This window comes from Taeniopygia guttata, chromosome 2 (assembly GCF_048771995.1).
Source record: "Taeniopygia guttata chromosome 2, bTaeGut7.mat, whole genome shotgun sequence".
Classification (NCBI taxonomy): domain Eukaryota; kingdom Metazoa; phylum Chordata; class Aves; order Passeriformes; family Estrildidae; genus Taeniopygia; species Taeniopygia guttata.
Genome location: NC_133026.1, coordinates 34,078,612 through 34,102,517, shown reverse-complemented (window position 1 = coordinate 34,102,517; position 23,906 = coordinate 34,078,612). Strand labels below are relative to the sequence as shown.

General features: G+C 35.2%; 1 protein-coding gene across 6 annotated transcripts in view; it reads right to left on the bottom strand.

The window, feature by feature from the left end:
• Positions 1 to 23,906, bottom strand: part of TAX1BP1 (Tax1 binding protein 1) — a 54,529-nt gene that overhangs the window by 13,562 nt on the left and 17,061 nt on the right. For 3 of the 6 annotated variants that reach the window (XM_072925663.1, XM_072925662.1, XM_002195489.6), the window contains exons 4-11: positions 20,415 to 20,602; positions 18,685 to 18,843; positions 7,883 to 8,031; positions 7,652 to 7,742; positions 6,264 to 6,449; positions 2,901 to 3,128; positions 1,462 to 1,608; positions 157 to 253 (exon numbers count right to left, since the gene is read on the bottom strand). In XM_072925663.1, the coding sequence (XP_072781764.1) occupies positions 157 to 253; positions 1,462 to 1,608; positions 2,901 to 3,128; positions 6,264 to 6,449; positions 7,652 to 7,742; positions 7,883 to 8,031; positions 18,685 to 18,843; positions 20,415 to 20,602 (1,245 nt within the window). The remainder of the gene's footprint in view (positions 1 to 156; positions 254 to 1,461; positions 1,609 to 2,900; positions 3,129 to 6,263; positions 6,450 to 7,651; positions 7,743 to 7,882; positions 8,032 to 18,684; positions 18,844 to 20,414; positions 20,603 to 23,906) is intronic. The other 3 variants (XM_012571685.5, XM_012571684.5, XM_012571686.5) reach the window with 3 other exon arrangements.

Sequence of the window (23,906 nt, the reverse complement as noted above, 5' to 3'; positions counted from 1 at the left end):
GACAAAATATTCAGCTCAATCTGCACATCTCTAATTAATGCTTTAATTAAACAAAACAAGTCCACATTCTTTATACTACAAATACTATTAATGACTACTTCACAAAGACAACAATTTCAGGCTTATAAAGGCAGACAAAATTTAAGCTGTTGATACCTGGAGATGCAGACAACTTTTTGTCTGTAAGGACGGCAGTAACTGTCTCAATGTTAGATGCAGTTTCTGTCAGTTTCTGTTGATTCCCTGCAGTTTTCTTCGTGAAAAGAAATTTTGGTTTTGGTATTTGATTAAATGAAAGCCAAAGCACAAAGTAATGTATCTTGCAAAATGTATTATTTGCTCCAAACTTAGAACCACTCATTTAAACAGAAGGTAATAATAAATATACAAAAACATTTAATTCTAAGATTGAAATTGCTTAGGACTATGATTTTTATCATCTTATTTGATGAAGGTCTTTTTCCCTAGAAAGAGTAATTTCTAAGAAAATTATTAGAAAAATCTCATTTTCTAGAGAATCAGTTACACTTTAATTCATTAACTTATATCTAATACTCCATTAGAAAACTAGAATCTGTATCAGAAATGTCTGCTGGACTTCTGGAGCAAAAGCAACAAAATCTGGTATTTGCTGTGAGATGTACAACCTTGTCAAAGATAAGGAAGATTTTTAAGGAAAAGCCACAGATGTTCTGATATGACACCTCATTCACCACTGACCTTCTGGATGAGAAGATGAGTTTTTTATGCAATGTTCTGTGGATAAGAGAAATACTTAAGTCTTGTTTTCTTAAGGATTAATATTTGCACATATTGCCATTGTGCATAGGCCTCTTCCTGTTTGAACTCCTCTCCAACTCTAATTTTTACAAAATTCTGAAGAACTCTGCACTCAAATCTGTTTGAAGTTGGCTGACAGGTTCAGTTAGTAGGTGTCCTGAGACTTACATCATCATTCAAAGATTAGTTTATTAATTAAATAGATCTTGGAAGAGTGGTAAGATTACAAAATACATATGGAATATAACTCCATACTGTGTTGTGGAGATTTCTTCTCCACTTGGCTTTTAAACCCTACTTCAAGTTCTCTATTTCCCCATTTTTGGGCTTGGGGTTTTTTGCTGGGCTTTTTTGTGGTGGTACTGGATAGATGTAGTAATTATGGATTTTCCCACCTTCAGTTTCAAAATTCTTCCTTGAACAATGTAATGCTTATAGGGTCATCTAAACTCTACTAGGCTTCTATACCAGCTACTATAAATTCTATGCTTGGTTTGGACAACTACGTAAAGGGAACAACAGAAGTAATTTCACAACTAGGTTTATGAAAGAAAATGGTAAAGAGTCATTGCTTACCACACATTTTAATCCTTTTTAAAAGCATTAGTTTTCATAGAAGGAAATTAAATTGTTTTTGAAATGTTACCAAAAAGCAAGGGCAATTTATCTCATTCTACTTACTGCCTGTTCTGTAAACTTGTTTACTTGTTTTTGAAGTTTTTGACATTCTTTGTATTTCTCCTTGTAATGGTCAGCAGCCATTTGTAGACGAAGCTTCAGGTCTTCAACTTCCCTGCGTAGTTCCTGTTCAACTGCGTTTGAAGCTTCCTTTAAAAAAAAAATATAGAAACTGTTCTCCCTTTTGTTCAAATCCCACTATTTCCTAAAAAGTCTTTTTTCAATTAAAAAAGCATAATGCTCCATGTAAGTACTGAAGCTCCTATTTTCTTTGTGGGAAAGAAAGGAATAGCACAAGCAGTAGAGCAAAGAGAGAGGCAGAATATGTGCTGAGCTTCATTCCAAGCAGGACACACTGAGGGACGTAAACAGGCACTGATATAATACCAGAGGAAGGTAAAGAAGATTCTTATTTTATGAGCTCATTAATGTGTATCTAAAGTCTGAATGAATAGGAAAAGTCTAAACAGCTTCCAGGGGGTGTTCCAGCTATCCTACAGACAAGTATAGCCACATAGCAAAAGTGCACAGTCCACAACTATTCCTTCACACTCACTAGGTTTCACCTGGGAGTGGCTCCATTGAGCCACTACACAAACCACATCCAACAACTAGACACAGGCCATGCTCAGATACTTTCTGGTAACTTGAGGCATTCAAATGATTTGCTACTTCTTTCATGATACATTTCAAAACACATTGTATACAACTGAAACTCTCAGGAAAAAAAAAAAAACATGCAATTCCTTGGCGTTTTAAATATAATAGTTCTTTTGAGTGTTGTAATATTACAGTACTATTTTAATTCTGTTCAGCTCAATATATTTTCTTCACTTACACCATTACAGTAATCCTAGTGGCAAATAAATCCAATACAGTTGCAGTCACTGAAGATCCTTGATAAAGCTAACTTTAATCAAAATGATGAAACGTATATTAGCTCCCTATAATTTTATCGAAGACTTAGATCAAGACAGTTTCCATTACATTAATATTTTTTATGCTTATAAGTACTTAAAGCAAGTTAACTTTGATTACAAATATTGGAAGGACTTAAAAGAATTCAGACAGAATCTATCGATGACAAAAGAACATTATAAAACAACCCAAGTTTCTACCAATAAATTTTCTCATTTGAATGAATATTTAATGGTACAGTGGCTCACTTAACAGAACTAAGACAGGGAGAGGATTCAAAATAACATAGATACTGCATTATTCTGTGAAAATAATGTGGGGAGAAGTAGATGTGAGTAAGAGCACAAACCACCTTTCTGACCAAATTTCTAAATCAGCTAAAGTGCACTTGATTTAAGGTAGTATATTGAATGCCGAAAGAAATTTTTGTAATTATTTTCACTGATCATCCAGAAACCTATTTTATTCCCAGTAAAGATTTTATAAATACAGACAAAATTCCATACTAAATACTGCCGATTTACCTGTTCTTTTTTCAAAGTTGTGATGCTTCTGAGTTCAGCTGAAGCTTCAGCAAGTTGCTTTTTGAATTTTTCATTTTCCAGCCGTGCACTGTGAAGATCTGCCATTGTCTTATCCCGCACATTTACTGCATCACTCAGCTCTTTTGACATGAGAACAGCTTCTTGCTTACTAGCCTGAATCTGATCTTCAGCTTTCCGAAGCTGCTCTTTCAAAATACTTGCCTCATCCTAGGAAACAGAAGAGATGGAAGAGAACTCCTCATTTTTTAATTCAAAGCTTAAATAAAGGTTGGTATAGGGATTAGAAACATCTGAAAGAAAAACCAAGTTTTCCTGGTGGCTTTAGCAAAACTACTACATCAAGAAGTCAGTACACAAGTACTACTTTCCCCACTTGTCTTCTTTGCCAGCAATGATGTGCAAATTTATTTCACTGTGAAATAAAGGCAAACTTCATTTCATAGTGAAATAGTTTCACTATGAAATAGAAGTTTAAATTCTGGATTTTTGTTGGAATTTCAGCTTCAGTTTTAAATGTATGACCAAAAAAAGTCTGTTTTCCACATCTCTGCTCTTATCACTGTAGGACTCCAGCACCAAAAGCAAAGTTCATCCCACAGAAACACACTGAAAGTATCAACAGAGCAAGAGGTCTCACAGTGCCTACAACTGGTTGATGTAAAACACTCTAAAGCAGCTTTGGGATGTTTTTCTCACAGCTCTATTTCCCAAGATCTTGCACAACAAGCTTTCCAGAGGGAAGAGAGAACAGATAGTAATGAAGAGCAAACTGCAGCATGTAGCACTAAGCACACAGGGCAATCCAAAAGCCAGCTGACCAAGCTGAACTACCAGCCTCTCACTCCTCCAAGAAGGCAAGGATTACAAAATATAATTTTTTTTTTTTTTTAAAAAAGAAGCCACTATATAGTCACCGCCTCCAGGCTCCCTGATGGCATAATCATCTTATTCTTGAGTCCAGACATAAAGTCTGGCTATCTCTAGTCCATTATTTTTTAATTTTTTTAATATCATGTAAGTTCAGAGGAATACTTATACATTTTGTAACCATTTATGAAGATGGATAGACAAGTAAATGCCCTGAAGTCCTGTCTCCTAGCTATTTTTACAGCACATGATACATCACTAACATATTTCAGTAAATATCTGTAGTTTCACAGTGTGAGATAAAACTATTAATGATCCCACAAGAAACATCAAAAGCAATTTAAGATTAATAAATTACATAAATGTTTGGTCACTTCAGTACTGAAACATAACCATTCCCTTCAAAATAAAACACAGTAGTAATTTAACACATCCAGAAACAAAAAAGCCTTTCTTTCTTTTTACATCAATAAGATGTAACTTCAAGCTAGCAGTATACCCTTTTTTAACTCTATGTCCATTCTCAACAGCACTACTTTTCCACTTTAATGTTATATTCAAAACTCATATTACTTTAAAACAATTTCTAGTCTTTTGAGATCCAAGTTGCTTTGCTGTGCGAAGATTGGCAAAATACACCAGAAAGATGCCTGCGTAATCTGACTTTTCCATGCTGGCCTCAAAGGCTATGTCTAAACTGACTTTCTAATTTGGATCAAGAGCACATTTGTAAAGCAAAACTCCCAGTAAATTTCATTATTGCCTATCGCACTGTAGATCAGAGAACAATCTCACGGCACAGAAACTGCATTCCTTTTGGATGAAATGGAGGATGATGTACATCAGGAAAAAACACCTAATGGTTATTCTATTGTGGGTTTAGCCTGGCTGGATGCCAGGTGACCACCAAAACCACTCCACAATTTCCCTCCTCAGTTGGATAAGGGGGAGAATATAACAAAAGGCTTGTGGGTTGTGATGAGGACAGGGAGAGATCATTTAGCAATTACTGTCATGGGCAAAAACTGACTAAGCTTGGGGGGAAGATTAATCTAATTTATTACCAGTCAAATCAGAATAGGATAATGAGAAATAGAACCAAATCTTAACACATCCAGACCCCAGCCCCGCTTTTTCAAGTTCAACTTCACTCCCAAATTCTCTATCTCCTCTCTTCCAGCAGCACAGCCAAGATGAGGAATGGAGGCTGAAGTCAGTCCATCACACGTTATCTGCTTCTTCCTCCTCAGAGAGAGGACTCTTCACTGTCTTCCTCTGCTCCAGTGTATGGTAACTCCCTTGGGAGACACTCCTCTACAAACTTCTTCAACACATATCCTTCCCACAGGCTGCAGTTCTGCATGAACTGTTTCAGTGTAGGATCCCATCCACGGGGTGCAGTCCTCCAGGAACAGACAGCTCCAGCATAGGTCCCCTGTGGGGTCACAGGTCCTGCCAGCAAACCTGCTCCAGTGCAGAGTCACAGCTTTCTTCAGGCACATCCACTTTCTCCAGCATGGGGTCCTCTACAGGGTGCAGGAGGCAGCCAGTCTCACCAGGGTCTTCACCATGGGCTGCTCCAACACCTGGAACCTCTTGCCCTCCTTCACTGACCCTGATGTCTGCAGAGTTCTGTCTCTCATGCATTCCCTCTTCTCTTCAGCTGCAATTTCTCTCACACAGTTTCCCCTTTCCATAGCCTTCTTTAATCTGTTATCCCACATCATCATCCACAGGTTCAGCCTTGGCCAGTGAGGGGTCCACCTTGGAGCCTGCTGGCATTGGCTCTGTCAGGCATTGGCTGGTATTGGCTCTCAGGGGAAGCTTCTGGCACCTTCTCACAGAAGCCACTCAGCTACCAAAACCTACACAAACCCAGTATAGGCCTCCATGGCACCCAACTAGAACTAAGTATGAAGTAACCCCACGTGGACCATGGACAGCATAAATATGAGTTCTTCAGCAATTTCACTCTCCTGTTATACCACACAGCTTGCTAACCACAGGGCTGCCACAGGGCACAGAAAGGCACCTCCTCATTCGAAACCCTGTCATTCCAGAGTTCTCAGTCAGCACTGTAGCTCAACAGCACATTCACCTAACAAGTCCTTCAGAAATCACTCCACGTCTCCTCTTTTCTTCTCCATCACCCTCTACAGCCTCAACACAGCTACATTACAAACTTCCTCCTCAACCATTCAGGAGTACACCACTTTCACTGAACTCAAAAATTACCTTTCCACACGTAGTTAATCTCAGTTCATCATTTGAGACCTCAATAAGCTCAAAAGGTGCAAAACTAAAACAGATCTCAGTCTTTTCACCATTTTCTGCATCTACAGAGAACATTATAATCCTCATGCCTCCTAGCCAATACCCTGGTGATTTCTTCAACTTCTTCCTTTCTTTTGTCAAGCACATACAGCATTAGATATGTTTATTCAAATCAGGCCAATTATATTGAGTACTGCTTACCTTGTTTGATGAGGAGTGCAAAATAGCTTTCTTCATATTTTCTTTCTCAGCTATTAATAGCTGTAATCTGCCAACCTCCTCTTTATAATACGATATCATGTTTTCTTTGTTTGCATCCAAATTCTTAAACGTCTGGATTTCTTTTACTAGTTTGGTGTTTTCTATTTCTGTATTCTTCAAGTGTATCTGCAATGATGCTAAAACATGTCAAACTTCTTCCACATTAGAACTACTATTCACCTATCTATTTATGTGCTTACTAAATTCTAATCTATTCTAACTAGAGGCAGATTAGAACTGGTAAAGAGAAAAATTAAATATTTGATATTATCACTGCCCTCCAGCCCAAACTTTCTGGCTGGAATTTTTTCAGCATGGTCACCTAACAACAGCTCCACTCTACAGCTAGAAGTTAAAGACCTAATTTCTCTCTACTCATATTAAGTTATTGAGGACTCACTCCTCTTTCCACAAATGCTGGACAACTAAGGACAAGCAAAAGAGAAATGACTTGAAGAAAACCAAAGAGAAATTAAAACTTATAGCAGTAACTGCCCATAGTCATCTAAGCAAACAGGCCAACATGAGGAATATTAATTTTCAACAACAGCAAACTATTTCTAACAACTCTGCCTACAATAATGCAAAACAGCTCCTGCACTCAAGTGTTTTCCACTAAGACCAGAAGATCTGTGTTATTTACAAAGGAATTCCATGCTGGTAAATGATGCTTTGAGATTTTATAATCTAGGAACAGACATAATCTTTTAAATACACTTGATCTGTTTCATACAACCTAAGGCTTTCGTTATTTTAGCATATAATGTTTTCTCTGCTTTGGGGGAGGGAGGGTGGTAGTGTATTTTATTCCATATATGGGTGTCTCTCAATACCAGCAAAAGAAATCAGCCATGCTAGTAAAATCCAATGTAATAGAGAACCTACTAAAGTTTCTCAGTGTTATACACAAGGCTCAAGAAGAGGATTTAGAAAATGAAGTCTGGAGAGAGAATTTAAATGACTAAGAAGTATTTTAGTTATGAAAAAGTGTGGTAAAGATGATGAGTTACTGGGTGATGCACTGTACAGCTGAAGAATTTTCTCACTAGAATCTATTATTTTTTGTTGCTATGTCTCAGCTTTTACAAATTGGTGATTCATTCTCCTTCTTAGACACCTTTTTATAACATGGTTGAATTCAGATGCTGTTTTCCTCATTCATTTTTACATGAGAACACCTCTAACTATCCTAAAGATATGTTCACAGAAGTTACCCATTTCCTCTTTTCCTTAACAAATTCAATTTATTAGACTTCTCCATAAAACATTATTACCTTTATTTCAAACCACTTCATTCCAGTGTATACAGGTACATGTAATAAAGTTACCTTATAAAGTTCTTTTTCATCCTTTTCTGTCTTTAACACACATTCAAGTTGCTCCTTCTCAAGCATCACTTTCTTCAGTTTGTCCTTCAGACTAAAACATTGAAAAATTAATGGTACAGAACTATTAATACAGAAAATCCATGCATATAATAAATATTTTTATCTTAAGAAAAAACACCTTTAGGGAAAAAAAAGTAAAATAAGGAAGGTAAGGAACAAAAGATTAAGTACCTGTCTAACTCAGTTTCTTTTGCAATGGCTTTCTGAGTAACAGTCATGATATCTTCTTCAAGCTGGAGAACTTTGGAAGCAGCCTCATCGTGTTTCTTCTTCAAATCATTATTTTCCCTTTTAAGATCTTCTGATGCTTGAATATTTTCCTTTTTAAAAAATTGCAAATAGATACCATTTAAGAATGTGATTCTTCAGAAGTAAAACATGCTATTTGAATTAATGCCAAAATATGACCATTAGATTTCTTCTCTTCCTTAAAATGTATAACAAGTCAATTTCAAGTATGCATAAATAAATATATATTGAATATTGCTATGCACAGTTCATATATTAATAAGGGGTCAATAAGGAGTTTGTTTGGGTGCAAGCATTGTTACTCAGAGCCTACCAAAGACTTCAGATCACAGAGTAAACACATTATTTCCTATCATTTGCCTATTTCCTTTATGCAAACAAACCACTGACTGTCTAGCTTAGAAAACAAAGAACTTCTATTTCTCTTTGTACTTGCTTTTAGTTAAAAAGAAGACCTTGCATTTTTCCAGACAGTTACACCACAGTAGCAAACCACAGTAAAGACAACTGCAGGCAAAAGAAAAAACAAAACAAAACAAAATTCTGATTTAGAGCTGGTTACTACATGACATTCTCCCAGCTAGAACATATAGACTGTCTTACATAGCTCAAGGAAGCTCATGCAAACATTGTGGGATTCTGGAAGCTGAGAGAGATGATGACAACACCCAAAACAGATTCCTTTGTCAGAAAACTGACAAATACAAGATGGGAAACCGCTGCTAAGTATTGCATTCGTTATCTAATTACTATAATGTCCATATTCTTCTAAGGTAATGGACAGCTGAATGCCATCTCCACCACAGCAAAAACAGCCATTTAAAGTCAAGTTATCTTAAATAAGCCTGAAAATGTGGGGTTTTTTCCAGTGTAACTATTTTCTTGAAAAAAATAAGTTAAAGTAAATCATACATACTGAGATAATATGCCACCTTTTTCTGATATCAAAGCGTGATAAAGCTCAGCTTATTATCAACCATGACAGTGATATGAATCCAAGTGTAAAACAAGGTCAAGACAGACTGACCAACATAGCTAACTACAGCACGACTTAGGATTGTTTGTGTAGCTACTAAGGTACAAGTTGTCTTTCTGCTCTAGATTTGGAAGATTAAACCACTAGTTCATCTATTCATTTTTAAACAAAGCTCAATGCCCTGAAATAACAAGACTGTACTGTTACATCAAGAGAAACACATCAGCCAGTTTATGAAGAACCCCTACTGACCAAATTCCAACCTAACAAACAATGTTTTAAGTACAATAAAATATAATGAGGACTGGTTTTAGTCATTAATTGTCAAGATACACTGTTCACAAGTATAATTAAGCCTCACTTTTACAAGCAACTAAACAGAAGTTTGAGCATTATGATTTTTTTTTTTTTTTTTGTGGGGGAGGAGGTTGAGGGGTAGGCAGTATTGAATTGAGGAGTGGCAAATGATGACTCACTCACTTGCTACACACTGAACCAGCATGTAGATTTTAATTTTTGTTATATATGCTATATAAAATTACTAATATATTACTACTATTTCAACTCTGAATGGCTTTCTTATGTCTTAATATAAAAAAGAATTTAAAGGGATCATGAATGTGCCATCTTTTTTTAAAAAAAAACAGCATTGGAAGCAGATAACATACAACTTTCATAAGGTCTTAATTTTTGAAGAGCTATCAGTTTCTTGCCATCAAAAATATAAATACTTTGTGTAACAAGGGCAGGATATTTTAATTAAAGTCAGTATTCGAAGTAAAACTTGCTATATAACCAGCAGCAACAACACACGCTATAACTGCTTGTCCTCCCCTAGTGCAGTGGAGACTAATTACTTGCCCCTGTTTTGAAAGCCTAGTATAGTAAAAAGTCTATTTCAATGCATATCTGTGTTTTCTCTAAACACCACTTTGGTATAACTGTAGCTGTTGTAACCCAAGTGCATTCAAAAGAATTTAATCTGATACATTATATATACAAACTGTACAAACAGTTCAAACAGGCTGCCAAAGGTAACATATATTAAAAGGAATTAATAGCCTGAAAAAAATTCTCTCCACAAACAGCATTACAATTGATGCTGCTTTGCTAGGTATTCTAAAGGGACATGGTACTAAAATGTAAAAGTTCCATACTTAACAGATTCTCACCTAATAAACTTGTTTAGATACAACTAAAGCCTACAGTTTTTAAAGGAGAAAAAAAAAAAAGGATTAATTTTTAAAGATGACTTGTTATTTTACAGAATTCTTAGTAATTCAATTTAGATGTAGCAATCCCTAGTCCCATACCCCGGTTACAGTGGTTTCAGAGCCTGTAAAATTTAAAATGAGCGCTCTTAGACTATTTTACAGGTAAAGTCAACTGTGTTCAGAAGGAGTCTGAAGAGGAAGAATAAACACATGTACAACCCCTCTTACAAAAAAGATAATTACTTTCTGTAATCATTGCTTTAATTCATTTATCTTATCTGGTATATCTACCAATATTATTTATTTTCTTCCACATTCTTAACAGAGGAATAAAAAAAGCACAGCAAGAGCATGAATAATTTCAACGAACTGGTTTAAAAACATTCAACAGTTTTAAGGTTATTTTTAATCCAGTTAATAATGCAGTTGCCCCATCTCCTTCCCTAGAGTTGCAACAGCCATAAGAGTGGAAGTGGGAAGCAAACTGCATCACAAGGGTCAAGAGTAAGCAACCAGAAATTACTTAAATCAGGTTTACTACTGCAAAAGAAGAAGTTATCAAAAGAAAAATGCTTGTAACTACTAGGAGTCTCATAAGTAAAATGAAACAATAAAAATTCAATGAGTTGTAAGGTAAATTTCCCTAGAATCAAAATCCCACTTTGAAAATCCTGATGTACCTTCAGATAGCGAACAAGAAGAAATAACCAAAATCTTTACTGCTATTCTAAAATGGCAGATTTAAGACCGATAATTTTTAAAATAATTTTATAGTAATTCCATGCAACACTGTGCTCATAAAGCTATTATAAGCTCAACCTAAAGATTATGCAAAGATCATGCCTGGGGTCATCCTTGAAACACATTTAAAATCCATTTAGTAAATAAATTTCTGCTGCAAAAGGACTAACAATCTTTCATGTGAGAATGGAATAGCCATAATGTTTCTAAATTCTCATTTTTATAAGAGAAAATCATGGCAAAAATCCCCACGTTCAACAATGAAGAACAGCATGCTTTCCCTACTTATTTCTTCCTTCAAATGGATTTTCACAACAGCAGTTAAACATTGCTGAGCACAGTCTGGTTAATGGAATGGTACAGACATCCCTTCCTACGATCAGCACAAACAACACATTTTTCAAACATACTGAAGGTAGAGAGATCCAGCAGAATAAATTACTTGAAAAATACAATCCAAGACTATTTCCAGTCATGACACCTTGCAGCATGGCAATGGTCACCATGGCTTTTTATGCTTCATTTTCCCTTTCCATAACACATAGAAGTCCCTACCAACCTTTTCAAAATCACCCCACACCTAAAGCATTCACCTTTGATTAATGGCTAGTATCTGCAGCATTTTGGTTTTTTTTTTTTGCTTTTTGAGAATGCATACACTGCAACAAAGAAGGGTGAGAAGTTAAAAATGAGCTATGCAGCTCACATTGAAGAGGTCAAGTCACTAAATACGAGGCAATATATTTAAAAACAAAAATGGAAAAAAATTAAAAACAAACAAACAAAAAGCAGTAGCACCTTTCAGCTGGATTGATTTATCTGGATGTAATTTAATGTCAGAGGAACTATTATACCTGATATCCTACAGAGAATTTAGGGGGCTTAGATCAATTATCTGCAGGAGACTTTTCTTTATCCCACTGACATCACAGCAGCTCTAACAGAATCATGTGAAACACTTGTCTGACACCATACTCTGCTTAAAGGACCTCTGAGTATAAATTATGAACACAACATAGCACCACTGCAGCCAGTGCAAAAACAAGTCTGCCCATAACACGACACGAAAGTTCCTAAAGGAAACCTCAAGTTGTAATTTTTCTTTTTAAAAAAAATTTAAGCATTTAGTAAAGAGCAAACCAATTCCAAATAAACTCAGCTTTTATCCTTGTGACTATGACTTGTAATAGAAATACTGCTCTAAAAAACACTGCAGTCAGTCTATTTTGAAAATATAAGATGTCACAGTTGTTTTAACATCATAAAAGTGATTAAAACTACAAAACTAAGGTCTACAAAACTAAATCTGTAAGAGTTAATCTAAGTTACATCAGTCACTCAATTACTGTCATGAAGATTACAAACGTAAGTTTTTGCAAGAGGCAGCTGAAGCATTTACACACACTGATTTTGCAGCATGTATTTACATGCCAGAATGTTAATTTCTTAAAACATGCTATAATTTCACTATAAGCAATTGATTTTGTAAGGTTGTTTCCATGAATACACAATTTGAATTGTAGAATATCTCAAGTTACTATTTAATTTTCCAGTGAAATAATTTTCAATTGCCCAATTTAAGAAATATTCATACAGAGAACAGTCAAAAAAACATGAAACAGGGTTTCCTCTTAATATGATGTTTATAGTACCCAAGGGTGCTGCAATTGCTGGAACCAACCTGAGCAAATTCAGAGTGTTTAATTTGTGTCTAAAATTAAATGAAACTGGGGGGAGTTTAGATTTTTGGGCTGGGGGGCAGCTTGCCTTTTGGATGGTTTGTTACCGTCAGATTTCCACACATGCACCACACATGAACAGTATGAACAGAGCCTGGTCTAAAGAGACACTGAAAAAACAATTTATTCACTTACTTCTATGCCCTCAGGCTGAACTGGGCATTTGTACTGCTTACTCATAATGCTGACATTATCACAGTGCACCACAGTGTTTTTTCACTATCTAAGCAGGGAAATTCTCCTTATAAAATGGCATCAAAAGCCAGTTTAAATGAATCCCTGATATTTGAATAAAATTCTCTAATATATAAAGCTACTGTGCGGGTAGAACCTGTCAGCAGAATGTGAATTTACATGGATGCCTTATTAAAATTCCCCATCAGATAGATGAATAAGCCCACTTTTAAAAAGTTAAATGGTAAACTAAATTTACAAAAAGCACGAAAGAACAAGTTTATCAAGTCAGTAAATTCACTTCTGCACCAATTTATGCAAGCATCATAACAGAAACACTATTAAAATGCTCACAAGATCAAAAGATAAAAAGGCAGTCTTCAAAGCCATTGCTTCTGACTTAAGCTAAACATAGAAACTACTGCCAGAGGAATAAGACTTGTCACCACTGTCACATTAAAGAAATCAGTTTAGAAGTGCCCTCTTCCCACTAGAGGGAGACCAATGACTGCAAAAGCATCTGCTCTTTACAAAAGCACAAAAACAGTCTTCACAAAATTGAATGGTTGTAGTTACCAAAGGAATAGCCAATGAAAGACACACAATGACTACTACATGCTCCTCTTCAGCACAGTAAGACTGAATCTTAAAACAGTAGGCATTGTTGCCACAGACCTTATACATGGTTTAAGCATACACAAAACTGGGAACACAAAGACCAAAAAGCATTCTTATGTACAAAGCTAAACACATATTATATTCATAATGTCTAAGATGAAGATAAGAAATATTTAAATTATCATTTTGTAAATAAAAATATACTATGCTTTTGTTCCCTTTTTTTAAAAAGTTTCCTTCAATTTTTAAAATGCAAAATATATACAGATAAAAGTAGCATAACAATATTATTAAACATACTGATTAAGTATCAGTTTATGAAAGTAAACCAAAGGAAAAGTTGAAACATTAAAAGCAACCTGAAGCAGTTCTGTAATCACGTATAATGTGTCATCTTTTTAAGCAAAATAATCTTAATGTGTAGCTACATCATTATTTTAACAGTGTTATATTGCTAGAGTTGCAAGTTGTATATATAGCATGATCCTAAATAAAAGTATGCTACCAGGGAACATCACCCTAGTGAAAACAGAGTAACTCTGAAACACTAACAGAAGGTTGTGAGAAAAAGATGTGACATTTCTGAAACATTTCCAATAATTTCGCATTTACTCTGAATTCCCACACAGAGTAGTAACAGATTAAGTTAAATCTTCACACTCAATAAGAACTATTTTAATGTCATCTGGGGAAAAAAATAGTAGGAATAGTTTAACTGACATGAAAATTGCTGCTAAGGAATACTATGCTTTCCTCTAACTGAAAATACAGCAAGTCTATGGCAAGCCCTTTTCAAAAGGCTAAACAAGGGGGGCAGGAAACTTTCATACTTGGGGGCAGGTAAAAGGAAAGGCCACTTATACCCTTCTCTAAAGTGATTCTGTCAGAACAACAACATACTGCATTAAGCAGGCCTTGGATACGAGGAAAAAGATCAACCTAAAAGAAATAAAGACTGAATTTGTGTCTCATCTTACAGTATCTCAAGCTTTGGCAGGGTGGGGTTATTAACACAATTTAGTGCTAATAAACCATAAGTACACACTAAAAAAGTGGGGCTGGACAGCATGTTCCCTGTGAGTGCTAACACTGACTAATGCCAAGCTGTGTGCCTTGTAAATATCTTTTTTTCTGTGACGGTGGCAACAAGAAAAAATATTGTCTGCAGAATCATTCATGTGTTGAATACTAATCTTTTTTATTAATGTGATAAAGCACTAAAAAAATTAACCAAATCTAAAAAAACAAAAGCCTTTAGGGACAAGAGTGCAATAACGCGTTACAAGAAGATCTGTTTCAGGAACTCTAATAACACATTATGACTTTATATCTTGAATGTGTTTATTCCTCCTACCTTTGGCAGGAAATGACATGGCTACCTTTTAAGAAGGCAACACAAAACTGTCTATCTCCCGAATAGCAAGGGGACCTTAACAAACCAAAGTCAGTAGTCTGCTGGAGACATTAATTTCAAGTGCCACAAACACCGGAACTATTTTTAAAACTCAAAAAATGGGAATCTTTTCAACACCTGAAAACATGCTTAGATCACAACAGTCAAGCTTGATGGAGCACTAATTGTATTACACCTGTATAGATTCGTAAAAGCCATGCTCTTCAAAGACTGATCTACTTTAAGCTTATCTCTTCCTAGTATTTTCCCCAACCACTTAAAAAATACCCCAACTCAGCAAAAAGCACAGAGAAGACACCAGTTCCACTGCCCAAAATTCTGCAAGAGTAACTAGGTGGGAAGAGAGGTCGTTTAATCAGGAGTAGGAGAGAAGCACTAATTGGGATTAGCTGTGGCATTGTCATGTCTACAACTATCTTGTCTATTTAAAGAATGCATTTCTCAATGATCCAAGCTACTTCCGAGTTGTTTCTGAAAACAAAGTACCGACAAAAATCAACACCAAAAAGAAGAAAGCATTCTAAAGCCATATGAATAAATATAAATAAAAAGGGGATTTTAAGAAAACTGTTTTTTAAGGAAATATTTTCATATTAGGAACTTGGAGCTTTCCCATCTTCTATTTGTTACACTGCACCCCAGTAAAGTAACTTATGTACAACTCCTAACCACACCATCAACATTCTGTTCAATTACAAAAAATACAACATAGCTTAACAATAGATTTGATCAAAAGACAAAAGGAGATAAAATACCCATATAATTTTCTCTGAAGAAACTAAGAAAGATTTTCAGAAATTGGGCAGATTGGCAAGTATTATGATTCTAGGGGTTCATAATTCCAGGGCTCCCTTATCACAATAAAAATGTAATAAGCAAATGTTAGTTGGCAGCATAAAGAGCTCTGCACTCAATTAGGATCAAATATATGTGTCTGTACAGACACATCCACTTCCTTGACATATGCAATTACTGCTTTTTAAACACAGTGCTTTGTATAAGTGTGGATTTTTTGAGAGCTTTTTGCACAAGCAGAAATATATTGTCCACTTCCTGATAGAAGTACTTGCAAAAACAAACAAAAAAAAACCAAAAAAACACACTGTTAAGAGATTGCACACAGGTTCAATGTAAATTACCTTTATTTTTAACAGAAATACATTTCTATCAATTATAGCTGCCTTAACTTCAAAAGTAATGACATCCAGTAAATACAATAATTATATTTTCTTATATGGCTTATTTTGTTTTATTTATTGTTGTTCATTAGGCTAATATGCTCTAAAGTATATTGGAAGATTTTTAAAATAGAATTTCAAAAGTTAAAGCTTTGCCTAAGATTTTTTAAAATACAGATTTAAAATTAATCTGTTCCACTTATTACCTATTTATATATTAAAAGTTTGTAGAGCATAACTAAAAATTCACATACATATGAAAAAAAGAAAACTAGAAACAAAAGAAGAAAATAAAAAGCCTCCACAGTACTTAGTTAAAAAAACCACTCAAAGGCAAAACACCTATGAGCCAAGCCAAAATAACCTGGCCCACACTAAGCACCTGTGAAGATTCTGCTGTTACAGAAAATAAAAATATATTTTGATTATTTATCACTTCTAAGATTATCCCCTGTAGTCTATTAACACATTGCTTAGCTTTATTGCCAATAACAACTATTCACATCACACAAAGCACACTAGATTATCTGCGGGCTTTGTTCAGGAGCGGTTTTCTAAGACCTGTGTTAGTGATTACCTGGAATGGGGATGTTTTGTGGGGTTGTTTTGTTTGGATTTTTGGGTTTGGTTGATGCTTTATTTTTCAAACAAGTCACAAGAAAAATAAAATCTAGGTACTGAAATCCAGCCGAGTGTTGTGTCACTGCTTCTCAGGAATCTTTAAATCAATCCATTAATGCACTGTATGTATTCCCAGCAAACATAAATTACATAGTCCTGTGATGTACTGCTGTGTACTGGGCTGGAGGGGGGGGGGGGGGAGGGGCCAAGGAGAGAATGTCATCCCTAAGACTGGAGAGCCACATATAAAGCATTGCTTATTAAAATTTCCAATGTTTAAAACACTAACTGCACCTGATTTAGTAGATGCTCACTTAATTTTCAGGAATAACACTCAATTTATATTCTGCTTATATACATAAACAAAGGAAAACTTTTTCAACTTAGCAGATATGTTTCTTTTTTTAAAGAAATGGAAAACAGAAAATAGGAAAAAATGTAAAATAAGACATCAAATTCTTAAGAGACAAAAAATAATTGCCTAAGTTAGAAAACTTCCATAGTATTTTAGCCAGGTGAAGAGCTTCATCAGCCTTAGGTCAGATATCTATTTGTAGCTAAATACAAGTGAGAAGTCTGTCACACTACATTCTCTCTTCATGAAAATACAAGGTCAAAGCAGAACAACAGCAGAGAAAAAAAAAAAAAAGAGACAGTAAAAAAACACAAACTCAAACATTCCCAAAATCAGGTTCTATTTGCTAAATTCTGGTATCATAGAGGCAAAACTATTCTGAATTAGAGAAGTTCACTGCAAAATGTGAGAAAGCATTGAGACATTTTTTTCCTATACAGTCTAACTGTATCCCTCCGTGACAGCAATCAGAATTCCATTTCAGAAACTGTTCTAAAATGGAATTTTAGAATGCTAACATGGGTTGGAACTGACAGTTGTTTTCAAGTATTTTTTTAAATAAGAGCCTCAAGGGACAATGAACTGTGTAGCTCACTCAGATTTATCCACCACACTTCTGATATGTAAATCAATGAAATGTGTATTTATAGTCTTCTCTCATTGATTTGAGCTAGTGCTCCCATGTATGTGAAGTTAAAATCATTCTTTAATAGAAAAAGATGTTTTTTTAAACAGCATCTTATCCTTTCTTTTTTTTCCTTAGCCAACACTCCAGTCCATTTCATTCACTGTTCAAAAGTATACTACAAAGCACTAACATTTTGAAGTTCTCTCAACAAACTCCTATTAAAGGTGTATGACACAGGACTGTTGACATGTACATACTAGTACCTAGAAATAGCCTATTAACTGCTGTCCACAGTTAAATTATGTAGGTGTCATTACTTCAAATTTGTCCATGTCACCACCTCCCTCCCACATGTTTTTAATCTCCTCCTAAAAGCTGGGTTTTTTAAAGAGCAGCAGACTAAAGATAGATTAGGTCCAACTTTTTGGTGCTCTTTTTATAGTATAAAATTTCCTCCTTACCAAATGCAGCATTCCAAATTAAGCTGGCTTTGGTTTAGGCTACATTTACATTTTCACTATTAATTAACACTTTAAACAGATTTTTAGGTTTATGCTTCTTGTCCTTTTGAGTTGTGCAACCTTTTAAGAGAAGTCAGTTACTAGAGGCTTTCCACTTTTTAAGTACCTTGGTAGAAGCATTCTCTATTGATCATTGCTTTTCATACCAAAAATTTTTATCATTTTCTATAGCCTGTATTCTATGCAGTTATTCCCTAAGGAGAGCTTTTTTTGAAAAGCTTTTCTCCATTTTAAATTAATGTAAGCAAACTTTAAATTATCAACTACTTTCCACTATGAATTCCACAGTTAAATATCAAACATCTGGTAACAGTTGTCATAGATTATCTCACCAAGCCTGGTACCAAAAGCCTTAAATATTTTAGCCATTTTATGACATAAAAGGAATAGTGGCATGAGGTTAATAAGGACTGACCTATTCTAGTGTAAATGTCTGTCTAACTGCTGAGGGGTTTTGATAGCTGATTTTCACACAGTGTGACTGGTTCTTGAAAAAGCAGTAATACAGACATTATGAGTCAGCTTTAATCAGTTAAACAACTAACCTTTTGCTCTGCTTGAAGTTGTTCACATCTCTGCTTCTCATGGTTAAGTTCTTTTTCCAGTTGTTCAACTTGATCTCTGAGTTGTGTAGTTTCCTTTTCCAGAACAGAAGTTACCTTTAACAGCTCTTCTTTTTCTTTTAGTATTTTTTCAATTTTAAACTGGAAAAAAAAAAAAAAAAAAAAAAGGGAGGTTTGGTAATTTTTCTGCCCTTCATTCTAATCAAACAAGTGGATAACTAATCACTCCAGTGTTTGAGCAGAAACACAAATTGTGTGCTCCCCAGTTAGGTTATTACAGTTTTCCCCTTTTTCTCAAATTTCTGACATTTAATCGCTTTTACTGCATAGTACCACACTACCATTAGATAGCATACTTTGCAGTGTCCTGATTTATCCTCAAGTTTTCCTTCCTTAAATGAACTGCCGTTACTGTTCCCAAGTGACAGCAACTATGGAAGAGCTAATTCTGATGATGGCAGCTTGGTGAAAAAATGACAGCTGACTGTAGAGACACACATTCTCTCTACAGGAGTATTTGAAGAATTTTTTTGAGAAAAATGAATACGCACATACACTCCACAGCACACCAACACCTGAAAAGTAAGCCCTGGAACATGAACTGTGCCCTTTCAATACTTAAAGGGAGCTTATACAAGAGACTGGCAGACTATTTAGTAGGGCCTGTAGTAACAGAACAAGGGTTTTTTTTTAAACTAAAAGATTATAGATTCAGATTAGATATAAAGAAGAAACTTTTATTATGAGGATGGTGAAACACTAGAAAGGGTTGCCCAGAGAGGTGGTAGATGGCAAGATCCTTGGAAAAATTGGAGGTTAGGCTGGATGATGCTGTGAGCAATATCATCTTGAAGATGTCCCTACTCACTGCAGGGGGTTGAAGCAGATGACATTATATGGTTCATTCATACAGTTCTATAAACAAAGATCACAAAAAATACTTGAGAACTTATTTAATTTTAGTACTACAAGTACATATCTGAAAAGCAAAAATATTCCAGATGTATCTCTGTACTAAATCTCTTCTCCCTAAATTTTGAAAGCCATGAATCAAATACATGCATGTGTGTGCCTAGATGGACCTAAGAGGATAAAATATCTGATGTCAGGGTAAGGGAACTGCACTGAAAAATTTTCCAAGAAGCAACTCAAACAAAAGGTAGTTTGGGTTTCTTTTTTGTTTGTTTGGGTTTAAATAGTGTTCAGCCTACAAACAGCAACAAGCAAACGTAAATCACCTTGACTCTGGATATAAGCACACAAGACCAATCACATCTTTCTAGCAAAGAACACAACACATAGAAAATTGCTTTAAATAAAATAAGAGCTACTCTAATATACTTAGGCACCTGCAATTATTCAGCTCAGTCTCCGGGGCTCTTAACTTGAGCAAAAATTCAAGTATACTGGTTCCATAACTCTTTTTCCTTACAAGAAGCACCATTTCACAGAAAGGGTATCTTGCCCTCCTCCAGTTAGTTGGTGACTACTCTTATGCTTCTCTGTCCATGCTTAGTGCTATACATTTTTACATCTTGATTTGTTTAACCTACAAATGCTCTGAACTTCAACTAAATAATATAGAACAAGCCAGAAATAGATACATTACACAGACAAATGCAGGTCTTTTCCTACTAGTTTTTTCTTGAGTATCTGTGATTGTATGTATATAGTATAAAAAAAATAACATTTTAAGAATGTATGTATCAAACCTCCAGAAGTCCAGCTTTTGTGGTCACCACTAACATATCAGAGTTTCCTTCATCTTCCATAGTGAGCAATTCTTCAACTGGAGAAGAGGTACGAAACTGGAAAGGTGTGCTTGCTCCACGGATTTCTCCTTTGTAAGTCACGTAACAGAACTGATAAAATTCTCCATCATCATTTGGAAGATAATATCCTATCAAAATACATTCATATTTCAATAAATATTCTACAAATGCTTACAAGTCTCCATCTGCAGACAGATTACCACATCATGTTTGACTTACAGATTTCATGCTCACTGCCTCAGTAAGGCATAAATATACCATCAAAAAAGCAGAAACAAAAAGTCATCCTATTTAGTAACCTTCATCCCCCAGCCATTTCTGCTAGCATTTAAGACAAAGATTAAACAGCGTTAGGCAATAGCTGCTATATGTACACATCACCTCACATACATCAGGTAACAGCTGCTGCATTATACATTTATGAAACAGAATCATTAGCAACCAGATGCCATGAAGTTGCATCATGACCACATTATCGTGTGATTGCTGGACAGTCACAGAGCATAGAACAACTGATTTTTTGCCCTTGAAATACATACACAACCAAATACAACAGAAAAAGACCAAATAATATGAAGTGACAAAACATCTGTAACTTCACCAGGTAGCATTTGTACATAGGATTTTGTTGTTGTTTTGGGAGGCAGGGGCTTGTGGGACAAACTTTTTTTTTTTTTTTTTGACATTTTTTTAATGCCAAAGCACAGAAATGGATGATACCAGCCAAAAGATATGAGCCTGGAATTTAACAAAGAGCTTATTTTTTAAAATTGAAAAATATTCTTCTAAACTTTACAAGGTAAGAATAAGTCCTCTTTCTTTAAGCTATGTAATGGTAGATGGGGCAAGCAAATTATTTGAGAAGAATTTCTGTGTGACTATCTAACTGAATTGTTGCCCACTAAAGCTTCAAGCCTCCTGCATGACCCAGATTCACAAAATAAGATTTATGAATGTTAAAAAATAATTTTGAGAACTACTGACATTTTTACCTTTATCAATATATTCAAGACCCATGCCTTACCCAATTTAATGGTAAGAAAACTGGCCAGTTTTATTCAGAATACTTATTTTCAGATACTGTAGCCAGCCTGAGGATGATACTAACAAATAAACCCTCACCCAGTGCTCAGTCTAGTAGGTGATGCAACCCATTTCAGTTCTTATTTCACCACATTTCAATCTTCTCCCTTTCTAACTTTATCATAACTTTTAACCAACTTTTATTCCAGATTCCTGGAAGTCTTTTCCCAGTACTCTTAGCTACCTTTCCTAGAAATAGTAAAATTTTACATTTGCTGTATAGACAGCATTTGTATCAAGAACTTCATGTTTCCATTAGTCTTATACTTTATTAACAGTTGCTCATGGAATAGTATCTGAATCTCAAATCATCAGGATTCATGCTTTTGGGCCTGGCTACACTTTCCTAGCACTGTACTTCAATTTACCCGATTCAGTGTTTAAGTAAGATGAAACTATGCAGAAATATCTACATTGCTACTTCAGCGCATTTTAATATCGGTTTAGACAACCTGATTTTAAAACTACTGAAAATCTTTTTTCTTGTTCTAACATGTACTGGAGAAACACATTTATGATTATTTTCTTCCAGCACACTTCCTTGATCATAAAAAAAACCAACCACATTTAACATGCCATACAACATTTACTATTTAGTTCAGATAATTAAACTCCTGTTAGGTCTACTGATTTCATCTCAGCAACATTAAAATATCTTGCCAATCACAACCAGGAGACTGTTTGAACGGAGATTCAATCTGGCAGCTCTATAAAATTGGAGATCTGTCAGTATGGAAGGTAACAGATGGGACAGAGATACTTGGTCCCTTTATGTGTGGTAAAATTTCTATGTACAAAGAACTGATAATGGCAGTTCTACTAAACAGAAGAGTTCTACTCTTCTAGATCACTTTTTGTTTCAGTCCAACCCAATTTCATTCATTCAGTGAACTTTGGTAACTGTAAAAGAAACTAATGATTTCCTTCCCATTTCTACAGAACACAAATACTTTTCAATCAACTTCAGGGTTATAAAACAGTTATCAGGTTATCAGACCATGTGAATATGATCATCATCGAAAGCACCAGAATAAAAAAAGACCTGGCAAAAGAAAGAACTGAACTCAAGGCTATCACTATTTGCAGCTTTAGTAAGACAACAACACACTCATCATTTCAGGACTTTAATTATTTTATTATTTTTGTATGTTTTAAGCAATAAAAACATAGACAAAAACTAAGGCTAAGACTGGGAAGTATAAATGAAGGTAAGATTGTACATAAAAGTCTGTTTGTACACAGAAAAGCACTAATTTAGTGGAGGTGCTCCTGTCACATGAAATTTTGAAGTTATAAAAGTATCATATCTCCCTCCATTTTGATTTTGTCACTTTTTAGCTTACATCAATGGTTCCTATTTATTTGGATATATAGAATGGTTAATCCACTCATGCCATGGGCAGCTGATTTTAGAGACATCAGTCACTTCACATTACTTTTCCCTTGCCCAGCCTGAAAAACTCAGCTGAAGGAAGTCTAGAAGGTCACTTTGTCAGGTTTCCCACTTCAGAGGCTGTTGTCAGCACCCAAGATTACTGTGGCTGTGTCTAAACAACTGAATGGAAGTCTCATCCTTCCAAACCATTATACCTGTTCAAGAGCTGCACTACTCTCTCATGGTAAACATGCTCTTCCTAATGTCAGACATAAACTTCCCACGTCATAAATATAAAGAGGGATAATGGCTGTGGGTTAACAATTTGGCTCTCATTTTTGTAACTCCACACCTTTACAGAGAAGCTATTTCTTCATTTTGATCTCCGTTTCTTGCACTTTACTAGCCCTGTTTTCAGACTGCAAAGGGGAGGGAGACAGTATGACTTGCATATATAGTTATACTATAGACTTGTACAGTGGTGTAAAGTTTTATGGTTTGCTCCTTATTCTTAAAAGCCTCGGACATTTCCATCAATTCCTTGCAGCAAAAGGTCTCGCGCAACTCTATGACTACTCTGAACCTTCATGACACCATCATCTACACCATTCTTTGACAAGAATCACTTCACATCAACAATGTTTCAAGTCCAGGGACTGAAGACTATGTAAAGACACAATGCACTAAGAAAGACCAAGATTTAAAAAACCTGCTGATGATTAAATGAAGTCACTTATTGTACTTTAATAGTTTCCAGCAGAGCTTCTCCATCAGTCATGAGTATCTGCCATTAATACTAAGTCCCATACTTTTCCTCACAATTTTCCTTGACATCTATAATAAGACTAAACTTTCCACAGTGAAATGTTGAAAATTATCCTCCAATTTATCTATTTTAAACTCCAGAACTGTTACACAATGCTCAGCACTTAAATGAACTGATATGTATTTAAAAAGCTGAGTAGGCTGGAAAA